Source organism: Canis aureus, chromosome 16 (assembly GCF_053574225.1).
Source record: "Canis aureus isolate CA01 chromosome 16, VMU_Caureus_v.1.0, whole genome shotgun sequence".
In the NCBI taxonomy this organism is placed as follows: Eukaryota; Metazoa; Chordata; class Mammalia; order Carnivora; family Canidae; genus Canis; species Canis aureus.
This window is the reverse complement of record NC_135626.1, coordinates 58,454,167-58,475,621: the sequence shown is the minus strand read 5'-3', so window position 1 is coordinate 58,475,621 and position 21,455 is coordinate 58,454,167. Positions and strand designations below refer to the sequence as shown.

The 21,455-nt window shown below is 47.4% G+C and overlaps 1 protein-coding gene across 3 annotated transcripts in view; it reads right to left on the bottom strand.

Annotated features, from left to right (window-relative positions):
• Nucleotides 1-21,455, bottom strand: part of SAP30BP (SAP30 binding protein) — a 36,182-nt gene that overhangs the window by 8,769 nt on the left and 5,958 nt on the right. For 2 of the 3 annotated variants that reach the window (XM_077854240.1, XM_077854239.1), the window contains one exon: nucleotides 4,460-4,502. In XM_077854240.1, coding sequence (XP_077710366.1) covers nucleotides 4,460-4,502 — 43 coding nt within the window. Of the gene's footprint in view, nucleotides 1-4,459; nucleotides 4,503-5,405; nucleotides 5,584-21,455 lie in introns of all 3 variants that reach the window. The other variant, XM_077854242.1, reaches the window with a different exon arrangement.

The window sequence follows — 21,455 nt, the reverse complement described above, 5'->3', positions numbered from 1 at the left end:
TTTTCAGGAAAGGGTCTGTTTGAGGTATGCTGGTAAATATTTAACAACCTGCTTGGGGGGGGGGGGGGGCAGGGAAAGAGCTATGATTTGCAGCATGTGTCAGTTTCTACGGTACCAATGCTCTTGTTGCTGGACCCAGGCCCAGGAAAAGAGGAGCACCACCAGCTCACAATGTGAACCAGCTCTAGCCCTCTAGCCCACCCCTCAACCCCCACCCCCCGCTCCCCTACATTCCTATGACACCCTCCCAGGACTCTACTGTCCTCCTTCTCATCCTACCCAAGATAAGAGGAGAAAGAGTTCAGGGTTCCCCCTAGGCTCTGGGATTCAAAACATTAAAAACTGCCTTGTGCATAAATGGTATTAAAAAAAAAATTACCTGTGTTATTAGCTATTGTCTTTCAAAAATAAACCAATCAACCGTCCTTTTGGTCCACCTCATTCTTGGAAACAAAAGGTCTGATTCTGGGGTGAAGAATCACAACTCCCAAGGGGTAATCCCCTCAGAGATCTGCCACTGCCCACCCAAGATGCTGCATTCTCTGTTCTTTTTGCTGTAGCCTCTGGCCACCCTGGGCCTGTAGAGTATGCTCTGGATCACTCAGACAATGCATCGTTTGTTAAAAGGTTCTGTCCGTGCTCTTTAAAACATTCTCTCATGAAAAGGACCATACAGTGAGCAAACAGCAGGCGGAGAGGGGTGGGGCAGGATGAAGGGAAAGAATGAACAAAACAGCACCAGTAACACCCAGCAAGTACTTACTGGGTAGCCACTGTGTGCCAGGCTCCAGGCCACTATTTCTTAGCCCTGAGAGGCTACCTGGACTGTCTGGTGAGAACCTAGCACAGCCTTGCCTTCTTCTCTCCTTGTGCTGGGTTAATATTTTCTTAGCAGATAAGGTACTTTGATCTCTACTCAGAGTCTCACTACGATGATAAAGAACTCAGGGCTGAGGATATGGCTCCGGGGGCTTTGCCAATCTCTGTTGCTGCAAAACACACCTGCGTACACTGCAAAGCCCAAGGTGGGGGCAGAGTCTCCACATGCTGCCTGTGCCAACTCCCACGGTCGGCAGCGGGTTCTCACTGGGTATGCCACAACCGCAGAGCACTAGACCTGCCACTTTTGGTGAGGGCGAGGATCCTGTGCTGGACCAGTGCAGCTCAGAAGCAGTTTCCCCCAGGGGACCCCATGCTCCTCTTTGCCTGGTCCCTTCCATCTCCTGACTCCTGAAGCAATGATGGCACCCACATCTGGCTGGAGTTCAAGTCTCATCTTGACTTCCCCAGTCTTCTCAGCCCTGGGAGAGACTGGGGTTCTCAGCCTGAGGTCCAAGCAGGCTGCAGAGGCCAGCTGAGAGTGGAACTGGCCAGGGCGAGCTGGTACTTGTTATTTCTGGAGGGCAAAAGCAAGGAGAGACTGGGTAGGTTCTGGGCACATGGAGGGTGAAGCACTCCCTTGGGGTGGAGAGTAGATGTGTACATGACAGAGAGACAAAGAATGCCCTTTGGCATTTGCCAGGAAAGCCTTTTAGAAAAACAGGGTGTGATGCCGTTGCTCAGCAACCCAACCACACTAAAGCTCCAGTGGTATACAGCGTGACAGCAAGGGAGAGCCCCTTTAGAGCTCCTGGGTTAGGAACAAAAGAATTCCTACAAAGTAACTGGCAAGTGAAGGGCCAGTCAGAAAATTAGGTAAAAATTTTCCCATAGCTTCCTGGAGCAATATTTCAGTGATTCTCTTTCCTAAGTCCCAGCATGATTTGAAGTAGAAGACACAAACCCACATAAATGGTTATTTGAGCAGCCACAAAGCCTCAAACGGTTTTCCTAGGAAATTCGTGGAGAAATGTGTCCAGGTACTTGGCGCAGCTCCAGGTACTGTAACTGCTCTTGGGTGTGCTGGGGGCATTCTAGAAGGCCAGCTGTACTCAGGATCTGAGAAGTCTATCTTGGTGATTCATCCTCTGTGCACACCCAAGCCAGGAAACAGTCATGGTATCCATAGCTGCCAGGTATGAATCTGAGCCGAGCAGCTAGTCAGCTGGGGTTACGTAATGGTGGGGAGTAAGGAGTGCCCAAGGCGGGTGGGATTGCGCAGTGGGTACTGTGGGGCTGGGAGCAGGAAGCAGTGGCGTGCTTTCTGGTTCACCAGACCCACGGAGAATCCAACTGGCTTACCACCCCAGGCCACTGTTCCAGGCATGACCACGGGGCATCAGTGGGGCATCTGCAGGGCATGTGCATTCAGCTCTGTCAAGTGGCCACAGTGCTGGAGAGACCCATGAGTCGGCTTCTCTGCTTTCATCTGCTCCATTAAACCTGCGGCTGTCTACACATATGAAAATCCTGCCCATATCTGGGGAGCAATCCAAGAGTCCTATCTCCAGAGTGATTAACAAAAGGAGCTGAGTTCAGACAGAGCTCAATTATTACCTCGTCAGTGAGAAATACGTAGGAGGATACAAGAGTATGAGGCTTTAAGACCTACTGTGGTGAATGGAGACAGAAATTATGGATGGGGGTAATCCTAGTGAAAGAATATACTGAGCAATAAAATGAAACTATGGATATGCCCAATAACATGGAAGGATCTCAAAAATATATGGTATGTGAAAGAAGCCAGACAAAAAAATAAGGTGATAATTTCAATTCTATCCATGGTTCTCAACGGGAAAGGGGGGGGGCAATTATGCTCCCTGGGGCCCTGAGGGGATGTTTGGCAATGTCTATCTTTTTTTTTTTAATTTTTTAATTTATTTATGATAGTCACAGAGAGAGAGAGAGAGAGGCAGTGACACAGGCAGAGGGAGAAGCAGGCTCCATGCACCGGGAGCCCGACGTGGGATTCGATCCCGGGTCTCCAGGATCGCGCCCTGGGCCAAAGGCAGGTGCCAAACCGCTGCGCCACCCAGGGATCCCTGGCAATGTCTAGAAACATTTTTCCCCTGTTACATCTGGTAGAGGGAGGGGAGAGCTAGGAGCATCCTGAGACGGAGGATGCTAAAATTTCGTGTCAAACACAGGCCAGTCCTGCCACAAGGAATTATCTAGCTAAAAATGTCAAGGGTGCCATGGCTGAGAAATCCTGATTTTTATGAAATTCTAAAAAAGGCAAAACTATAGTGAAGTAAGTCAAATGCTGCTTGCCTGAGGCCAAGGGAGGAATCGGTCTGCCCTGCTTGCAGGAGGCTTTGCTCTGCTTCCTCTGCAAAGCAGACCAGCGCATCCTCTGAGTGCCATTTTTCTAAGGAGTGAATGCTAAGGTCTAGGAAAATTCTGATTTTTATAGAATTTGAAAAACTCACACTTGGGGATAAAGGCAGAATCCTGCTGAGGGTCTGGGCTATTCATTGTGGTTTGTTCCTACCCAAGCCTTCCTCAGAAAACAAATGTAATGAAACAATTTTCCATTCTTTTAGTTAGGGAAACCAGAATGGTTCCCCAACCTCCCACATCCCATGAAAGGATCCTGTCCAAAAACAGGACAGGTCCAAGGGGCTGCAAGCCACAAAGCCTCCATCTGGAAGCACAGGTGTAGGTTTTGTCGTCTACCTTTGAAGCAAAGCCCGGATAAGCAGGACCCCTGCTCAGTCACTACAGGGAGGGAGGGTCATCCTCTCCGTGAGGTTGGGACAGGTGTTGGCAGAGCTGTTACAAAGTCCATGACCAGGGGATCCCTGGGTGGCGCAGCAGTTTGGCGCCTGCCTTTGGCCCAGGGCGCGATCCTGGAGACCCAGGATCAAATCCCACGTCGGGCTCCCGGTGCATGGAGCCTGCTTCTCCCTCTGCCTATGTCTCTGCCTCTCTCTCTCTCTGTGACTATCATAAATAAATAAAAATTAAAAGAAAAAAAAAAAAACAAAGTCCATGACCAAACTAAGAGTTGAGGGACTTTCTAAAAAGGATGAGGAGGCTGGAGTTAGCACAGGAATGGTATGACATGTGTGCCATTTTTTCAAACATAACTGCCCTGCCCTCCCAAGTCACAAAAGGCCCTAGACTCTGGGGCTATGTACGAGGCATGTTCCCTCTTGGCGACAAAGTGAAGTGCCAGCAGAGGCCACATGTTTGCTCCTTGAGCATAGGAATATGCCAGCAAAACAGGGCGGGGGCGTACAAGGACAGAGGACAGGCCTAGGGCACAAGGGGAACGCTCCCAGCTGGAGGGGGCCCTCAATCCATCTTGACAACATTGGCAACTGACCAGAGCCCAATGAAATGCACCATGAATCCGATTTTCAAAGAAGAATTGTTCCCTGGGTGTCTTACTCAGACATCTTAGGAAATGCCAAAGGCCCTGAGAGAGCACATGAAGAGAAGGCTCTCAGCAGAACAGTGGCCTTGGCTGAAGCAGAGAGAAGCCCCAGGCAGTGGCAGGCCTGGGCATGGCTGGAAGCCAGTTCGCTCTGGGCAAGGCTCAGAGATCTGCCCCTGAGGCTCCCCCTGGGGTACTTACCAACTAATTCCTGAGGATCTCGCTTTTCTACTTCGGGATTATCCTGTAAACGAGAGACAAATACAAAGAGGTAAGCCTGGGACTCCTAACCCTCAGTTCCTCTCTTCACTGAAACCACTAAGGATTTTAAGGGAGGAGAAAAGGTGCAGGCAACACAAGGAACCTAAGAGTGAGCTGGTGCTCTGGGGGCCTTCTGGGGCCCCTGAACCTCCTACACCCCCTTCCTCATCAGAGCAGCCAAGATGGTCCAGATGCCCGCTTCAATCCCTCCTCCACAGCCCCCAGCAAGGACCAGTACCTACCGATGCCAAGGAGAGCAAATGCCAGCCACCTGTCACCTGTACACCTGGACCCTGCCTGCTGTCTCCATGGGGCCTGGTCAGCCACCCCTACCCAGTACTGAGGAAGCAAAATGTGGCAACTTTGTAACATAAGACTCGCAAGACTAAAGCACAGAAGACTATCTACTTCCAAGAGATTTTTCTTACTTTCAGTTTAAGCAAAAAAGGGAGACTTTATATAAGGGGCTAGCTCCTGGAACCCTGGAGCAGGCAGGTACTGGGCCGTTAATAAGGGACTGAACCAGGCCCCAGGACGGCCCTGGCACAGGGCAGCTTCTCTCCTGGCTCACCTCTTGGCGCTTTACATTGGCTTTATATCTCTCCAAAGAAAAAGCTTTCTCTGATCCTTAACGCAAACTTCTGCCCTGCAACACCCACTTCTACAGGTCCTTCAGCGACGGCCGGGTGCAGAAACTTTTAAAAGCAAAGGTTTCTTATCAGACGTTTTTCTGGATTTGCTCTGTATTTCAAAGCTCAGAGTAAGTGCTTCACCTAACCAAATTCACCCGGAGAAGGCTCCGGTCCCAGCTCCCGTCGCAAGCCCAGGCAGTGGGGAGGCCTTCCCTTGCTTCCATCGTCCCAAATGTCCAAGAACAACAACACACCTGTCTTCCCCATCTGGCGGGGGGGACATCCGGCCCCTTACACACAGTCAGATCAGGAGGTCTCAAGTGCCACGACATGCTAATGAGCAAAGTGGCAGAAGCTGTGCTCACAACAAGCTGCTGGATCTTATTTCTTTCTCCTTTGGTTGGTGGGGGAGGAGACAAGACAGTAACAATTCTGGAACAAAGTAAAATGGGCACATGGACACAGCTGCAGACCTCTGTGTACTCCACTTACACGAAGAGATGTTACATCAGAATTAACACTTCAGAAAGGAAGGTGCCAGGCAGCCACCAAAAGCCCTCCTGTGCGATGGCTCCATGCCAAGAGCAGAGTAGTAGTTCTTAGCCTGCTTCCCCAAAAAGTCCCTCCCAACTCTGGGACAGGCCCAAACCCCTCACTCTTCTGAACACTGCAGCTATTCATTCAACCTGGATGGGCCTATCCTCCAGGCCCGGCTGCTTAGCAACCCATCTCCTCCAGTCCTTACTCCATCCCCTGCCAGTCAGGTGGGCAGAGGGGAGGCAGGCCTGCTCTAGGGAACAGAGGGTTGGGAGCCATGCCTGAGGAGTGCTGTGCCAAATTCAGGTTGATCATCAATCAGCTGGTCTACAGAGAGTGCCCGTCTCCAGCGGCCCCACAAGAATCCCTTTGTAGCAGTGACTCCAAAGGAACCAGTGTTAAAAAGAGTGTGGCAGCAACAAAACGCGAAGACTGTAAGAGGTCCTTAAATATTCCCTCTAGGGGACAGCTTTCTGGGTGCTAATTGTGAGAAAACATCAGCACAAGATTGTGGGTACATTCTACCTCCCCTCCCTTTCCAGACCAGTTGGCTGGTATTCTGAGGACGGACCTTAACCATTCAAAGGCCCCCTGGGGGCTCCTTCCCAAAGCACAGCAGGGCACCAGCCCCTCAGCTGGCCCGAAGAAGGAGGCAAGATGGCCAAGTGGGAATCCTACCCGGCCTACCCCAGAGGGACAAGGAAACGCAGTTACCAAACCTGTCTCTTCTCAAGGGAAAATACTTGTTCTCTTGAGGGTTCCTTGGGAAGGGTGAAAGAAAGGCTGTGAGCTATCCCGGGGGCCTCCAAGCAGCCTGTGCCCCCAGTGAGGTGGGGTGGGGATTCCCACATTTCACAAGGTCCTCTCCTGGCTCAGCTGAGGATGTTTAGTCACATCTCAGGGAGAAAGGCAATGTTGGGGCAAAACCACCAACAGGAAGGTGTTCTCTCTTCTTTCAGTCTTTCCTTTTTTGGCTTGGTTCCTCATTCTTTCAAAATAATCTTTCTACACAAACACAAAAAGTGATAAAGTTGATAGTTGGTTTCAATTTGCCAACTGCTCTGCTTTTTTTTTTATTCTTACCATGCACAGGCATGCGCACATGCACATACATGGGTGGGGCGTGTCCAGGGCATACTCAGAGCCCCATGGAGCTATGGACTCTTACTCAACCCCAAACCCAACATCCCCAGAAACAACCCCCACTCCCCATCACTGCAGAGGAATTCAGCTCCCTGATCCCTCCATGCAAAGCACCAACCTATGAACCATGGACCCAACTCGAAGTGCAAGAAGATTCTTTTGCCTTAAGAGAATCCTAAAAACTGAATATATAAATGAGCCACCATGAACTGGAAGGACTGGAAACCACAGAGGTTTTCACAAAGGTCTCCTGGAAAGACTTTGGAATCTGTGGTTGTTCAGATCCTCCTCCTCCCTGTCACAGCCACCTACCGGACTCCTAGGCATGGACAATGAAACAATGGGAATCTGTGCCTCCTGGTGGCCACACCTTGTTAGATTTTAGAATGTAATTCTGTCCTCTGACATGAATAAGCTGGGGTGTGAGCCTGTGGAACTCCTGGCCAAGATGCCCCCAAAGAAGCCAACAACCGACGTTCTTTTGAATCCAAAAGCAGTTTAATCCCACCTCTTGCCCTGAGCATTACAAGTATGCTCAGTTATGCCCTACGTGAAGGGCCTGGTGCCATACATCAGTGTTCTTCAAAGGGGAATGAGCCGAGGACTTCAAACGATGCTGAAGAAAGGTCAGCAATGAAGGAGAGTTGGTAGGTCTGCTGAGATCAGAGAGGATGACTGTCAAATACCCCAAAGATGCTTTTTGGGACCATTTACCCTCAACTGTCCCTTGAGGTAAATTTCATCCAATGAAAGCAGCCTCAGTTGGGAAGACAGGCCTGGGGACAGGTGGTCCACACTCAATACAAAGACCTAGAAAGACACCCTTCTCCTCCCAGTCATGCCTCAGATACCAGGAATTCAGTACAAAATGAACCAAGCACCCATGGTAGTTATTTTGGAAACCACCCATGAAAAACATCTGATGAAGTATTTCATATGACAGAGCTAAGGAGAGAGATGAAAGATTCACATTATTAAACTGCCAGTGGTTCAGGACAATGGCTATACAAACCTGCCATAGATTCTCTCTATCCCCTTAAGGAGGCTGAAAGGAACAGTTAGGAGGATACAAGTAAAAAGCAACAAGAAGCCACTGTTCCTTTTCTTCCCCCGAGGTGGTGTTTTGGAACCCACGGGGGTCCCTGTCTTGACTTGTAGGAATCCATCCCCCTGGCCTCCAGGTGGATATTCTCAGTTGGTCAAAGTCCTGAACCCAGGCAGGAGGCATGGAACCCAACCAGGAGGCATGTCCAGAAACCTGCACAGACCTGGAGGTGACAGTGCATGGCCTTCAGGTGTGGCAGGCTGAGGGGCTCCCCGGCAGTTCACCGGGAAGGTGAAAACAAAGCATCTCATCTAACAGGTCCTAGGGGAAAAGACCAGGTAAACCACCTCAGCTGTCTAGTTCAAGTCCAATGAAGACATGAAAAATAAAAACACACAACTCCTGAAGAAGCCAAGTGAGAACACGGGAAATGAGTGCTGAGCTGGTCAAAGACACCAATTCTGTGGCAAGGTCTCCCTGGCTGACTGTGCACTCCTCTAACCTCCCGAGGCTCCTCCTGAGCCTAAAGCCTCACCAACCGGGGCACCAGGACACAAAGTGGCCACAGCAGCCCAGAGGATGGCCATGAAGTCAGAGATCTGAACCCACCCAACTTTGGTTCCTTAATCAACTGTGTCTGAGACCCATAAGAAGGCAGCAGCCATGACAGAAACCCTGTTCTCAGGGACTGTAGAACCTGGAATGTGGTTCCCTCTGCAGAGAACACAAAAAAGTCCAGCTACTCAGAAACTGCTTCTGATCAGAGGAAGGAAGCAGACACAATATGGCTCCATGACGTGGGATAAGCGGCCATTTGAGCTGGGAGGATTTGCTCAGCAGAGAAGTACCAGATCCTGGTCGTGAGAATGGAGGTTTATTTACAGCCAACAATACTCCATCAATCCGTCCCAGAGCCAGCCTCACAAAGCACGCTCAAGGGCCCAGTGTCCAAATGGAGACAAAGCAATGCAGCCTCCAGCAGCTGGATTCTGTCCAACCTAAACGTGGCTTTTTCGGCCCAGCTTTGGGAGCTTAGGCTCAGAGAGAGCACTCTGAGAAGAGGGCAGAGGGCAGCCTCTCCCCACTGCTGGGGAAGAATGCTACAGACTGTACATTTTCTGATAAATGACGTAATCTTGCTTCTTAAAAGTAGGGTGGCAGCCGGGGACGCAGATTAGTAAAACAATGCCTTCCAAACCTTCAATTCTCTCAGATCTGGGACTGGCCAAGTAGTTATTAAGTCCTGGTGAAATCTCACTTAGCAGTGATTCCTCTCTGGGGCTCGAGGCCCTGGGGGACTCCCTGCAGCCATGTCAGCCTCCTCCTCCCAGCACAGAGCCGCACCAGGGCCTGGGGAAAGCCCGCTCCCTGGAACACATCCTCCCTATTCTTGCTGCAAGTAAGCCTCACTGAGGCCTCAGTCCTCAGCTCCAGGAAGTCTTCTTCCGCCCCACTCCCACCCAGCTGATGAGGACATTTGCTCTATTCTGGGCTCTATCTTAGTTAACACTATGCTCCCAGCACCTGCAGGTTAGTGCCATGCCCACAACAGGTGCTTAAACATTGCTCAACATTGATGAAACACACACACACATATGTAGAGACACTCTCCTTTCTAATGGGCCAGTGGTCCATTCCTCAGCCCGGTTCCCCCCGCCCCCAGACTCTGGACCTATTTAAGTCCACAGTTAGTGTCAATGTGCGACTCAATGCCAGACAGGGAGGCAGCAGAGATGGACTAAGAAAGAGGCCAGACTTGGCGACAAAAAGCTGATGAGAGACAGGCAGAAGAAGGTGGCGGGGGCATCAATACTGAATTAAAAAAAAAAAATCTAGCTTGTCACTCCTAATCCCAAAACAAAAATAATTATTATATAGTTAACTCATTTACTTATCCATAGATCATTTATCGAGCATTTATTGTATACCAGGCAGTGGGCCAAACAATGGGCAACTCAATCTCAGGGAATTAATTGTGTTATGCTAAGCACTTCAAGGAGACCATCTGATTCTCAGACAGTACCATGAAGTGTGGGCGGACAGCACTGCAGTTTCCAAAATGATAAGTATGCCTAGGAAGCCCCTTGAAGGCATCAAGATGAGATGAATGTGTGAGCCACTTCGGGTTGCCAAGAAGCAGCAATTCTGGAACTTCTGTCAAAATACCTCCAAGCTCCAGAAAAAAATTACTGTGATTTAACGGGCAAGGATGAGGCATAGTGAGGACTACCAGTAACCCCAAGGCTCAGCAGAAGTCACTGATCCCCATGCTGCACAGGACAGCCCTCCATGTCATAGACGCCCAGTGTCTATGCCCTGTTTTATCCTAACACACACACAGGGGAGCCTTGGAGAAAGCCCGTCACCAGCACATTTCCTTCAGTTGTATCCTGTTGGCCAGGATTGGGTCACTGCCATGGCACACTGCCGGCCTGGGGATGGAAACAGTCAACTTATCAGAAAAATGGGCGGAAGTTGGTGGGGCCACTTTGGATCCAAAGGACTCACCTATACTCCCAGCTTACTGACAGGAAGGCTCAGTTCCCCAAGCAGAGGTTTCTATAGGGAAGGGTTAAACAGGCATCCGCTAAGACAAATTAAGCTAGCTCTCAACCTGGCCTTGCAGACTGAAGAGGAAAAGACTTTCTTTTCCCTATCTGAAAAATTTAGCTCAACAAAGCCAATATTGCTCAACGTGGTGCTGATGCTCTGTCACATGGAACCAACCAGACTTCAACGTAAATGCAAGGCTCTGGCCAGGAGCCATTCCAAAGGAGAGACTTTGTTATCTGACTATTCCAAGTATAATCTCATATTTGATTCAAGACATCTGAAGACTCTGAGCTTCTTGAAAGTAGTACAAATTGTTTGAAGAGGGCCATTCCATTCCTCCCTCTTATACCTGGGGTGTCTGTGTTTGGGTATAGAGATCATCTTACATAAAAAATTTGAGTTAAGGGATGCCTGGGTGGCTCAGTTGGTTAAGCATCTGTCTTCAGCTCAGGTTATGATTCTGGTGTCCTGAGATCAAGCCCCATATTGGGCTCCCTGCTCAGCAGGGAGTCTGCTTCTTCCTCTCCTTCTGCCCCCTGACCTCTCTCAATGAATAAATAAAAAAATCTTAAAAAAAAAAAAAAAAAGAATTTGAATTAAGCCTTCAGTAGTGGGTCAGGTTGCATTTTTTTCTTAAAGGTTTTCCAATAAAAAGTGTTTCTATACTTCAAGTTGTTATTTGGGGCAGGGTGGAAGGGCTTGGAGTCAGGCAAAGACATAGGAAATAGCTTTGTGAGTCTGAGGGCAGAAAAGTGAAGTCTTTCTGACACAACTCAACATGGTCACCAAATTACAATAGCATTATCCCAACTGAGAGGTCAGCCACCAAACTGAGGTGTTAAGATTAACATGTAGGACAAAAGTAACGTATGCCAGAAAGCCAGGAGACTGGAAAGGTGAACTGGCTGCCATCTACATACTGGCAGGAAGAAGAATTAACGATTTACAGGTCCAGAAGCAAAGCCAGTACCTTTAAAGCACGGTTTAGAAAACATTTACTTAACTCCAAAGTTAGGAATGCAAATGAACAAAATCTTAGCACAGCATCGTTTCAAGGGACAAGGATTAGAACACAGAATGAGGGTGGGAAGTGCTGGATCCCGAAGGACAGGCAGCTTGCTTTCTGCATCACAGAGTTTCAAAAAGATAAATCCTGACTAGGGAAGGAGGCACCCAGCCACACCTTGGTTAGTAATCTGTGGCATCTGGGCCTGAAGGGGAGAAATATGTTGGGGCTTGCACTGCTGAAGGCGGGCCGACTGGGCATGCAGGGGCTCCTTCTGGCTGAAGAACCACAAAGGAACAGGGTGAGGCTTCTGGGAGTCTGAGCTTCAGTTGACTTGGTGCAAGTGCAGTCAAGAAGGCCCTGCTGGCAGGTCAGTGGAGCCAAGGGGGGGGGGGGTCAGAGGGAGAATAATGGTTGTTCTCCTCTGCACGAGATCACAACTTCCAGCAATTACATTTCTACCAGCAGTGTTCAGCTTAAGATGTAAAAAAAAAAAGATGTAGCCAGGCCGGGGATCCCTGGGTGGTGCAGTGGTGTTTGGGCCTGCCTTTGGCCCAGGGCACGATCCTGGAGACCCGGGATTGAATCCCACGTTGGGCTCCAGGTGCATGGAGCCTGCTTCTCCCTCTGCCTGTGTCTCTGCCTCTCTCTCTCTGTGTGACTATCATAAATAAATTAAAAAAAAAAACAAAAAAAAAAAGATGTAGCCAGGCCTTCTTTGGAAGGTGGCTAGACAAAGGACCTAGCTTGGAATTCAATCTGGACAACAAAAGAGCTACTTCCCTCTACAAAAGAGCTACAGCCTACACCCACCCCCTCTCCCAATCTCTGTCTTGTCTGTTACTCAGATCAGATCACCACTTAAAATGATCGGATCACCACTTAGAACTACAGATCCCAGCCTGGGGTGGGATGGGTTCTCCCCAGCATGGAAATTCCATGACCATTTCATTTCCATGAAATTCCATGCCTATTTCTGCAAGGGCACCCCTTGCCTTGTTAAAGCATGAGGACTGAAGAACGCCATCCGGCTGTTCATTGTGGTGAGAGCAAGGAAACTCGAATGTTAAGTCAGCCTGGGCATTCTCAACAGTTCAAAGGCCACGTTACAACTTCCAACAAGAAGTTCAGAGTGGATGGCTCCCAATCCAGCAATGGTCAAGGGCCATTTCCTTCTCTGGTCCTAGGTGAGTCATGCTGTAAGTTTTTTTTTTTTTTTCTTTTCCCTAATCAGCACTCAAAGGATCATGAGGTATAGGAGGCAGAACATGGAGGAAGGTAAAATGACAAAACCAAGATGGAGGGACCAAGTACATATTCTCCCTCCCACGCCCTGAACAACACCACACTAGAAGCTAACACATACCATCCAACCTCCCAGTAACCCCATTAGGCAGACAAAATTATTCCTATTTCATAGAGGACTAAACTGAGGCAAAATCCAATGAAGTGGCTTCTCGCCCAGAAGTAGCAATGCTGCAACCCGAGTCTATCTGACCCAAAGCCTAGTAACACTGCTTCCCAATATCCTCCCTCTAGACTATGAAGTGGCAGATAATAACGGTTTCTATGAAGCCTTTGGTTCAACCACTGGGGAAAGCCAGCATCAACGACTAATGAGGAAAAATATCTTTCCAGGAATGACTCCATAGTAGGTCACAGAACAAAGAAGTTAAGCTCTCAACTTAAGGAGAGGACAGCCAGAAGTGTTACCTTTTAACTATAACGATTAGGGGAAAGAGCTCAAGGGTCCCCAGTGTTCCAGCGAGTAATGTCTGAGTTGACCTGAATGGAATGGCTGGTACTGAAGACTTAATCATATTAACAGTGGGTGGGATGGGTTCTCCCCTGGCCCTGAGTCTAGAGACTTCCTGGGAGCTTACAGAAGGAATGCTACCAAATTCTGACTGCTACTAAGCCCTCCTCCCTTAACGGGTGAACGATCATGAGGACTGTGAGGAGAACTCAAGTTTTAAAAAACGAGTTATAGGGATCCTTGGGTGGCGCAGCGGTTTGGCGCCTGCCTTTGGCCCGGGGCGCGATCCTGGAGACCCGGGATCGAATCCCGTATCGGGCTCCCAATGCATGGAGCCTGCTTCTCCCTCTGCCTGTGTCTCTGCCTCTCTCTCTCTCTGTGACTATCATAAGTAAATAAATAAAAATTAAAAAATAAAAAACGAGTTATAATAAATAAATAAATAGATAGATAGATAGTTATTTCTTCTGACCCACATAAAGAGTACAGTATGTGTTCTGTCCAGAGAGTCTAATCAAAAAGAAATTGCTTACATGCAATCTTACTCAGTAACAACTTTAAACATAAAATAGTTTTTGCTACTACAGTGTACTAATTCTGGTTTCTATTCTAGCTGGCTCATTTGAGAAGAGCTATGGGAACTGATGTGAAAAGTGTGCTAATGACTGGTCTCACCCCTAAAATAAAAGCTGGATCTCAACCTTTTATCATTCCCCTTTGATAGTATTTAAACAAGGACAAAAATTTTTTTTCTTAGAGCGGTTTCATTGAGATATAACTCAAGTCCCATTCGATTCTTAAGTGTTTAGCTTTTAAATTTTCACTTGTGTCCCATTATTAGTTCTGAAAATGTTCATTACTCAGTTGGAAACAAAACTAGATGCAAACTATATATGCTGTTATATAGGCAAACATAAAAGTACAGAAGAATGTAAATGAATGCACTGTCAGGACTGTGGAATATTTTAACTAAATATTAAATTCCTGCTACTGTAATAATTTGGCAATAAAATAAAAACAAAAACAAACCTTGATAGGATAAACACCAGAAAAACCGTACCATATAACCCCATCAGATGTCAAAGACTTCTAAGAAAAAGTCTACATTATGCTCTAACAGATAAGCTCTGCTGTACTATCCTGAAAAATAATTCTCAGAACATTCCACAAGCATGGGTTGTCTGGAAGCTCACAATGCAAAGGCACACAATAACCACCGTGAAGGCTGGAAAGGGACTCATGGTTCCTATGCCACACCATACAACCTGCCTTCCCACCTTAAAATTTATTTATTTGAGGTAGAGAGGGAGAGGAAGAGAAAATGAACATGGGAGAGAGGGGCAGAGAGAGAGAGAATCTCAAGCAGCCTCGGCACTGAGCACGGAGTCCGATGTGGGGCTCGATCACAACCTGAGCCGAAACCAGGAGTCATACATTTAACCAACTGTGCCACCCAGGAGCCCCAGAGCCCGTCCCTCTTAAGTATTCTTTACAATTTATAGCCAGAACACGTTCTGGAGTCTCTTTCCTTAAATGGTCGATGAATAGAATGGAGGATTTCAACTGGAAGTGCTGCCCACGTACAATTGCTGGTAGGCTCCTGAAAGTTCTTCCTAAAAATCAGTAGTCAGTAACAAATTCCTCGGAAACAAGCTCCATAGGCAGTTTCCAGGCTCCAGATCAATGAAGCCTGAAAAGATCAATAATAATGCTGGGTCCAGGGAGAGGCTGGAGAGGACAGGAAAGGAAGTAGGAGATTACTGAGTCAGCTCTACCCATCGCAAATCCCTCCTCTAGACTTCAAGCCAATTCATAACAAATGGTGACTGAGACACTTGACCTTCTTAAGGGAATTCAAGTGTGTGAGGTACAGTCACTGTACTGCGCACTACGCTGAGCCAGGCCTCCGGGGAGGGTGAGAACCTTACCAAGTCCCAGTGTTCTGGAACTCCGAGACAATCTACCAACGCAGTTCCTAAACTGCCAGTTTGGGAACTGTTAGGAACTGTAGCAAACTCACAAAGGTACAAATGACATTTAAAAATTTCAAGGCAGGGGCGCCTGGCTCAGTCAGTTGAGAGTCTGGCTCTTAATTTCGGCTCAGGTCATGATCTCAGAGTCCTGGGATCGAGTCCCATGATGGGCAGCTCTGCACTAGATGTGGAGCCTGTTTGGGACTCTCTTTCTCCTTCTGCCCCCACCCCCTTCCACTCTCTTCCTCTCAAAATAAATAAATAATTAATTTTTTAAAAAGCCCTTATCATTTTCACTTGTTTTTTTTTTTTTTAAAGATTTTATTTATTCATGAGAGACACAGAGAGAGAGAGAGGCAGAGACACCGGCAGAGGGAGAAGCAGGCTCCATGCAGGGAGCCTGATGTGGGACTCGATCCCGGGTCTCCAGGATCATACCCCAGGCGGAAGGAGGCGCCAAACCACTAGGCCATCAGGACTGCCCTAAAGTAATTAATTTCAAGGGAAAAACAGCATTACTCAACATCTATCAAATACCACACAAATTCACATGTTACCTTTACCTCAAGTGGCTACCAAATTGTGAGAAGAGTAATGTTGATTGTTTGCAGCTAATTGTGAGGTATTTCTTTTGGCCTATGAGAGTTCTGTGAAAAATTCCTGAGACACCAAGGGTGCCATGAACCGAGAAAATGTGGTAACTTCTGACCTACAGGATGAGGGCATCCAACCAGACCCAGTTTTGTTAAAACTGGCTGCCAACAACTGCATTTTAGACCATGGACCGGACGTCTACACATGTCACATCATCTGGTAAAGGAGGCATTACAGATGAACTGAGGCAGCTGTAGCCATGAGCCAGTAGTCCCACAGCTGGAGGGGAGCCAAGCCAGTGCTCAATCTAGGTCTCCTGACTCCAAGTCCACTAACCTGGATCAAAGGAATGACCCCACAATTCCTCACTATTTTCAGGGTCAAAGAGTCTCAAAAATGTTTTTTTTGGGGGGGGCACCTGGGTGGCTCAGGTGGTGAAGAGTCTACTTTCGACTCAGGTCCTGATCCCAGGGTCCTGGGATGGAGTCCCATGTTGGGCTCGCTGCTCTTCAGGGAGTCTGTTTCTCCCTCCCTTTGCCTCCCCACCCTGACTCAAGTTCTTTCTCTCTCAAATAAAATAAAATCTTAAAAAAAAGAAATAATTTATGTAATTAGGGTTATACACACCTTTAAAAAAATGCCGGAACTGTACTTTCTCCCACCCGATGCCACCTCCTTGACCCAGAGATGCTATTTTGTTTTGACAGATGTTTGCTTTTTGGGCCAAGAGGATTCTTTCCCTGGGTCAAAGCTGGGACTGCAGCACCTCAGGGAGGCCGGCAATCCCACCCCAAAAAGTGTAGCCAGCCCTCCCAGTTAGCTGGCAGCGGGCCGCTCCAGCTTTTCCATGCCAGGTCATCAATGCCCGTGTTTGTTTTCAACGGAAGGGCGGGTCAGAGACAGTAAGCCAGTGGAAATACCTCCATCCACAGGAACTGTGGGAGCAGGGGAAAAAAAACAAGGGAAAACGTTCCAGTGTAGCCGACACAGAACACGGACAAAGGAGAGTGGGAAAAGGAAACCCATATGCCAAGGGCAAACAGATGGAGGAAACACTTAAGCCATCTGGCACCCCTGTCCCCACACAGTAAAGAGCTGAGCAGAGGCCTGCCACTTCCGGTCTGTTTTTTTCTAGGACAGCAGTGCCACCTTCTGTTGAGTAATCAGATCTGAGTCAGGCCGCTGACTGCAGAGGTGAGACCAGAAAATTGGAAGTTAGATGAAAAAAGACGCGATGGAACACAAGTGCTGAGGCATTCTGCTTCCCGTGGAATGCTCAGCCACCTCCTTTTCTCTAGTTAGGGGCAAACTCAGCACCCCAGAGCTCGATCTTGGCTCCTCAGGGTGATGGGTCAGGACCAAGGGCTCCCCCCAGAGGTGGATCTGGAGTTACCATTTCTTACTCCAACCCCCAAATGGGGAACTTTGTGCTCAGAGGTAACCCCAAACATCACTGATAAAAACTAGGGCAATTCCCAGTCTTTGTATTCTACACTTTTACTTTCCAAAGTCAGCAGGTAATAAGTGAGGTTAGAGAAGGATACTCAACTTTGATTATCCATAATGCCCAAGCCCCCTCCCAGGACACCACTTGGGGGGTTAGTCCAAATCCATGTTTCTCTAGGACATTCTTGACAAATGCTTTCTTAAAACTTGTCTGAAAAAGGTCCAGAAGCAGGGAGCTCACTACCTTGTGAAGCAAATGTGTCCCCTGTAATTCTTGTGTGTTGCTTCAAGTTCTGCACATGGCTCTCACTTCCCCTCCTGGACCAGACCTTCACACAGCAGACACAACTGCAGGCTCTTTCCCGGTTGCTCCTCTTAGCTCCCTAGCTTCTCATGGCATGTGGTTTCTAGTTTCTTCAACATTTAGGACTGCTCTCCTCTGAATGCTCTCCGGTTTCAACGTGTGGAATTCGCTATTCCCAGACAGGCCCAATGACAGAGTGACCAGCCTGGGAGGCGAGCCATGGGACGTACTGGTGGTGGCAACTAACGTCACTAAACACCAACATGCCAGACACCATTAAGCTAATTGTCTGTTCACGTTTACTCAGTTAATCCACATTAAATAAATGAGGCATATTTTATTATGATGCTTGTTTCCTGGGAGACGAGCCCTGAGGTTAAGAGACTTCCCCAAGGAAGGTGGCATTCCAACACAGAGCTCTGGCTCCAGAGCCTTAACTTCCTACCCTGGGGCTGTCTCGTCTTACTCTGGATATTCTACCCCTCAATGCAGCTCAAGGCCCCCCTATGGCTGACAGCTCACTGGACACTTCCAAAGCAATGCAAACAGTCACCAAACACCTATTTAGTATTCCCAACCCAAAGGTCTAGTTTCTGAAAAATAGGGGTTCTCAAAGTTGATCTGTGGACCCCAGGGGGTCTGTAAGGTCAAAACTATTGCCCTAATATTAAGGTATCCCTTGCCTTTTCACTGTGCGTACATTGACAGGGGCAAGGGCGGACAAAGCTGGCCCTTTGGAGTAAATCAAGGCAGCTACAGTGAGTTTTAGCAGTAGGCATACTCTCTCTCTCTCTCTTTTTTTTAAAGATTTTATTTATTTATTTATGAGAGACACACACAGAGAGAGGCAGAGACACAGGCAGAGGGAGAAGCAGGATCCATGCAGGGAGACTGACGTGGGACTTGATCCTGGGTCTCCAGGATCAGGTCCTGGGCTAAAGGCGGCTCTAAATCGCTGAGCCACCGGGCTGCCCACGTAGGCATACTCTCAATCACAAAAAAAAATCCAATTTCGGGATCCCTGGGTGGCGCAGCGGTTTGGCGCCTGCCTTTGGCCCAGGGCGCGATCCTGGAGACCCGGGATCGAATCCCACGTCGGGCTCCCGGTGCATGGAGCCTGCTTCTCCCTCTGCCTATGTCTCTGCCTCTCTCTCTCTCTGTGACTATCATAAATAAATAAAATTAAAAAAAAAATTAATAAAAAAAAAATCCAATTTCATTTAAGAATATCCTTCTTAAAATGATTAATCTTATTGAGTCTTGACCCTTGGGTACACGTTTTTTTTTTTTTTTTTTTTTTTTGCATTTTGTTTGATATGAGATGTCGCATCAACACCTCTTTACACCTCAAAGAAAAGCACTTAGGTGAGGGAATTACAAGCTGATCTAGGTGCTTTCTCCATAGAGCATCATTTTTACTTGGAAGAATGGCTGACAGACCAACTACAGTTGGTCAGATTTGGGTAGCTGGCACACACTTTCTAAAAAATGAAGCCTGTCACATCAAGGAAAACTCTATTTATTGGTAATGATAAAATTCAAGATCAGGTAAGAATAAGCATCTTGGAAAATGTGTATTCCCCACAGTGGGCAGTTTCCCAAAACTTAATGGCTTGTCTGATGAGATTAGTGAGGTCATTAACAAATGTAATTAACAAACACTAGATCTGCACAACTCAGTGAAACAACTTTGCCTGAGGTGGAATGGAATATCATGACTGGATGAGAGAGCCATTCAGAGGGCCAGGCACACCGAGGGGACTCGAATAAAGCAGAATACAAAGAGTTCACATTCCAAGGTGAGAGTAACTTTTTAGGAAATCACTGCTTGGATCCACAATCAATCATCAATCGCCTAGAGGGCTATTAAAATATTTCTCCTTGGGATGCCTGGGTGGCTCAGCTGCCTTCAGCTCAGGGTGTGATCCCAGGATTCCCTGTGGGGAGCCTGCTTCTCCCTCTGCCTCTCTCTCTCTCATGAATAAATAAATAAAATCTTTAAAAAAAAATTTCTCCTCTTTCCAATGACCTGTGTCTAAAGCCAGATTTTTTTTCAACCACTTCAACCAAAATAAAACATCACAACACACTGAACGAAGAGGCAGTTGTGAGAACCTAGCTGTCCACCAAAGTGGACGTTAGACGTTAAAGACACCCGTAAAATGGCAAAACAATGCCAGTTTTTGCATTGACTTTTTTGGGTTTCAGAAATAGTTACTTTTTGCTAATATAGTTACTTATGTTAACATATAATGGGTTCATTCATTTTTTAAATTAATTAATTAATTAATTAATTAATTTATTTATTTATGAGAGAGAGAGGCAGAGACACAGGAAGAGGGAGAAGCAGGCTCCATGCAGGGAGCCCCACGTGGGACTCCATCCTGGGACTCCAGGATAGCGTCCTGGGCCAAAGGCAGGCGCTAAACCGCTGAGCCATCCAGGGATCCCTTATATAATGGGTTTAATGGATATTTCAAAAATGCCAAATATTTCAAATTTTTGTTTTAACTTCTACGATAGTAAACAGTAATAGATAAAACCAAAATGAAGTGAAGCTCTTTGGGATCCTCGGTTTTTAACTGTGTTAAACACACCAAAATGTTTTGAGAACTGCTGTGGTAAAAAAATCAAAAGCAGATTTTAAAAAGCCAAAGAGGCTGCACCTGGGTGGCTTAGTCAATTGAGTGTATGACTTCAGCTCAGGTTAGTGATTCAGGGTTGGGGTTGTGGGACTGTTTGGGGAGTTGCTTGTCTTTTTCCCTCTGCCTCTCCCCCGCTTGTGCTCTGTCTCTCTAATAAGTAAATAAAATCTTTTAAAATAATAATAATAGGGATCCCTGGGTGGCGCAGCGGTTTGGTGCCTGCCTTTGGCCCAGGGTGCGATCCTGGAGACCCGGGATCGAATCCCACGTCGGGCTCCCGGTGCATGGAGCCTGCTTCTCCCTCTGCCTATGTCTCTGCCTCTCTCTCTCTCTCTCTCTGTGTGACTATCATAAATAAAAATAAAAAAAATTAAAAAAAAATAATATAAAAAGCCAAAGTAGGAAGGAATGCCATCTGGTGGAAAAGATAGTTTATGATACCAATCTCTTTGCTAATAAAGTAAATGACACCTCTAGTCCATTTGGTGACATATCCTATTTTAGAAACTTCACATACTTAAGGCAAAAATATTCAAAACTCAAGATTTGGAACTCAAAAATATCATTAATAGTCGGGGCACCTGGGAGGCGCAATTGGTTAAGCGTCCAACTCTTGGTTTCAGCTCAGGTCGTGATCTTGGGGTCATGAGACAGGGCCTCACGTTGAGTCAGTTGACTCTGTCTCCCTCCCTCTGTCTTCCCCGTGCATGCAGGAGCTTTCTCTCTCTCTCAAATAAATCTTTAAAAAAATGTAAAATATTAAAAATCAATTAAGTATTCCAGAAGAGTTCAGGAATAGAGGGAGAGTTGGGAGGGGTCTGAGGCTGCTGCCTGAAGACAGTCTGATGCCAGCTCAGACAGGAGAGGAAGCCAGCACCAGGGTTAAGGCATGGGGAGCCCAGAAGACTGTTTACAGACCTTGGAGATACCACGGACATTCATGATTTTTGGACCTAAGGACATCTGAGCCAGAGAGTTCTGGCTCGCCCCTTCCACATTCATCTGCCAAAAGAACTACAAGTCACCTTCAGGGCAGATTCTGTGTTCTGTCCCAAGAACAGAAACTTTCAGAACACTTCTCATTCCACAACCAGACCTGAAGTTCCAATGACTGAATAAAATACAGTAAAGCACACCACTCAAAGCCTAAGTATAAATGACCCGTCTTTGCAACATTCACGCGGTACTGAGAAAACCTGGGCACAAGACACATTAACAATCTTCCCAATTCTGCCCCCACGCCCCTAAACCCTGCTGTCCTTCCTTGTTCTCAGGGGATTTGTTGTTTAGCTTGCTGTATTC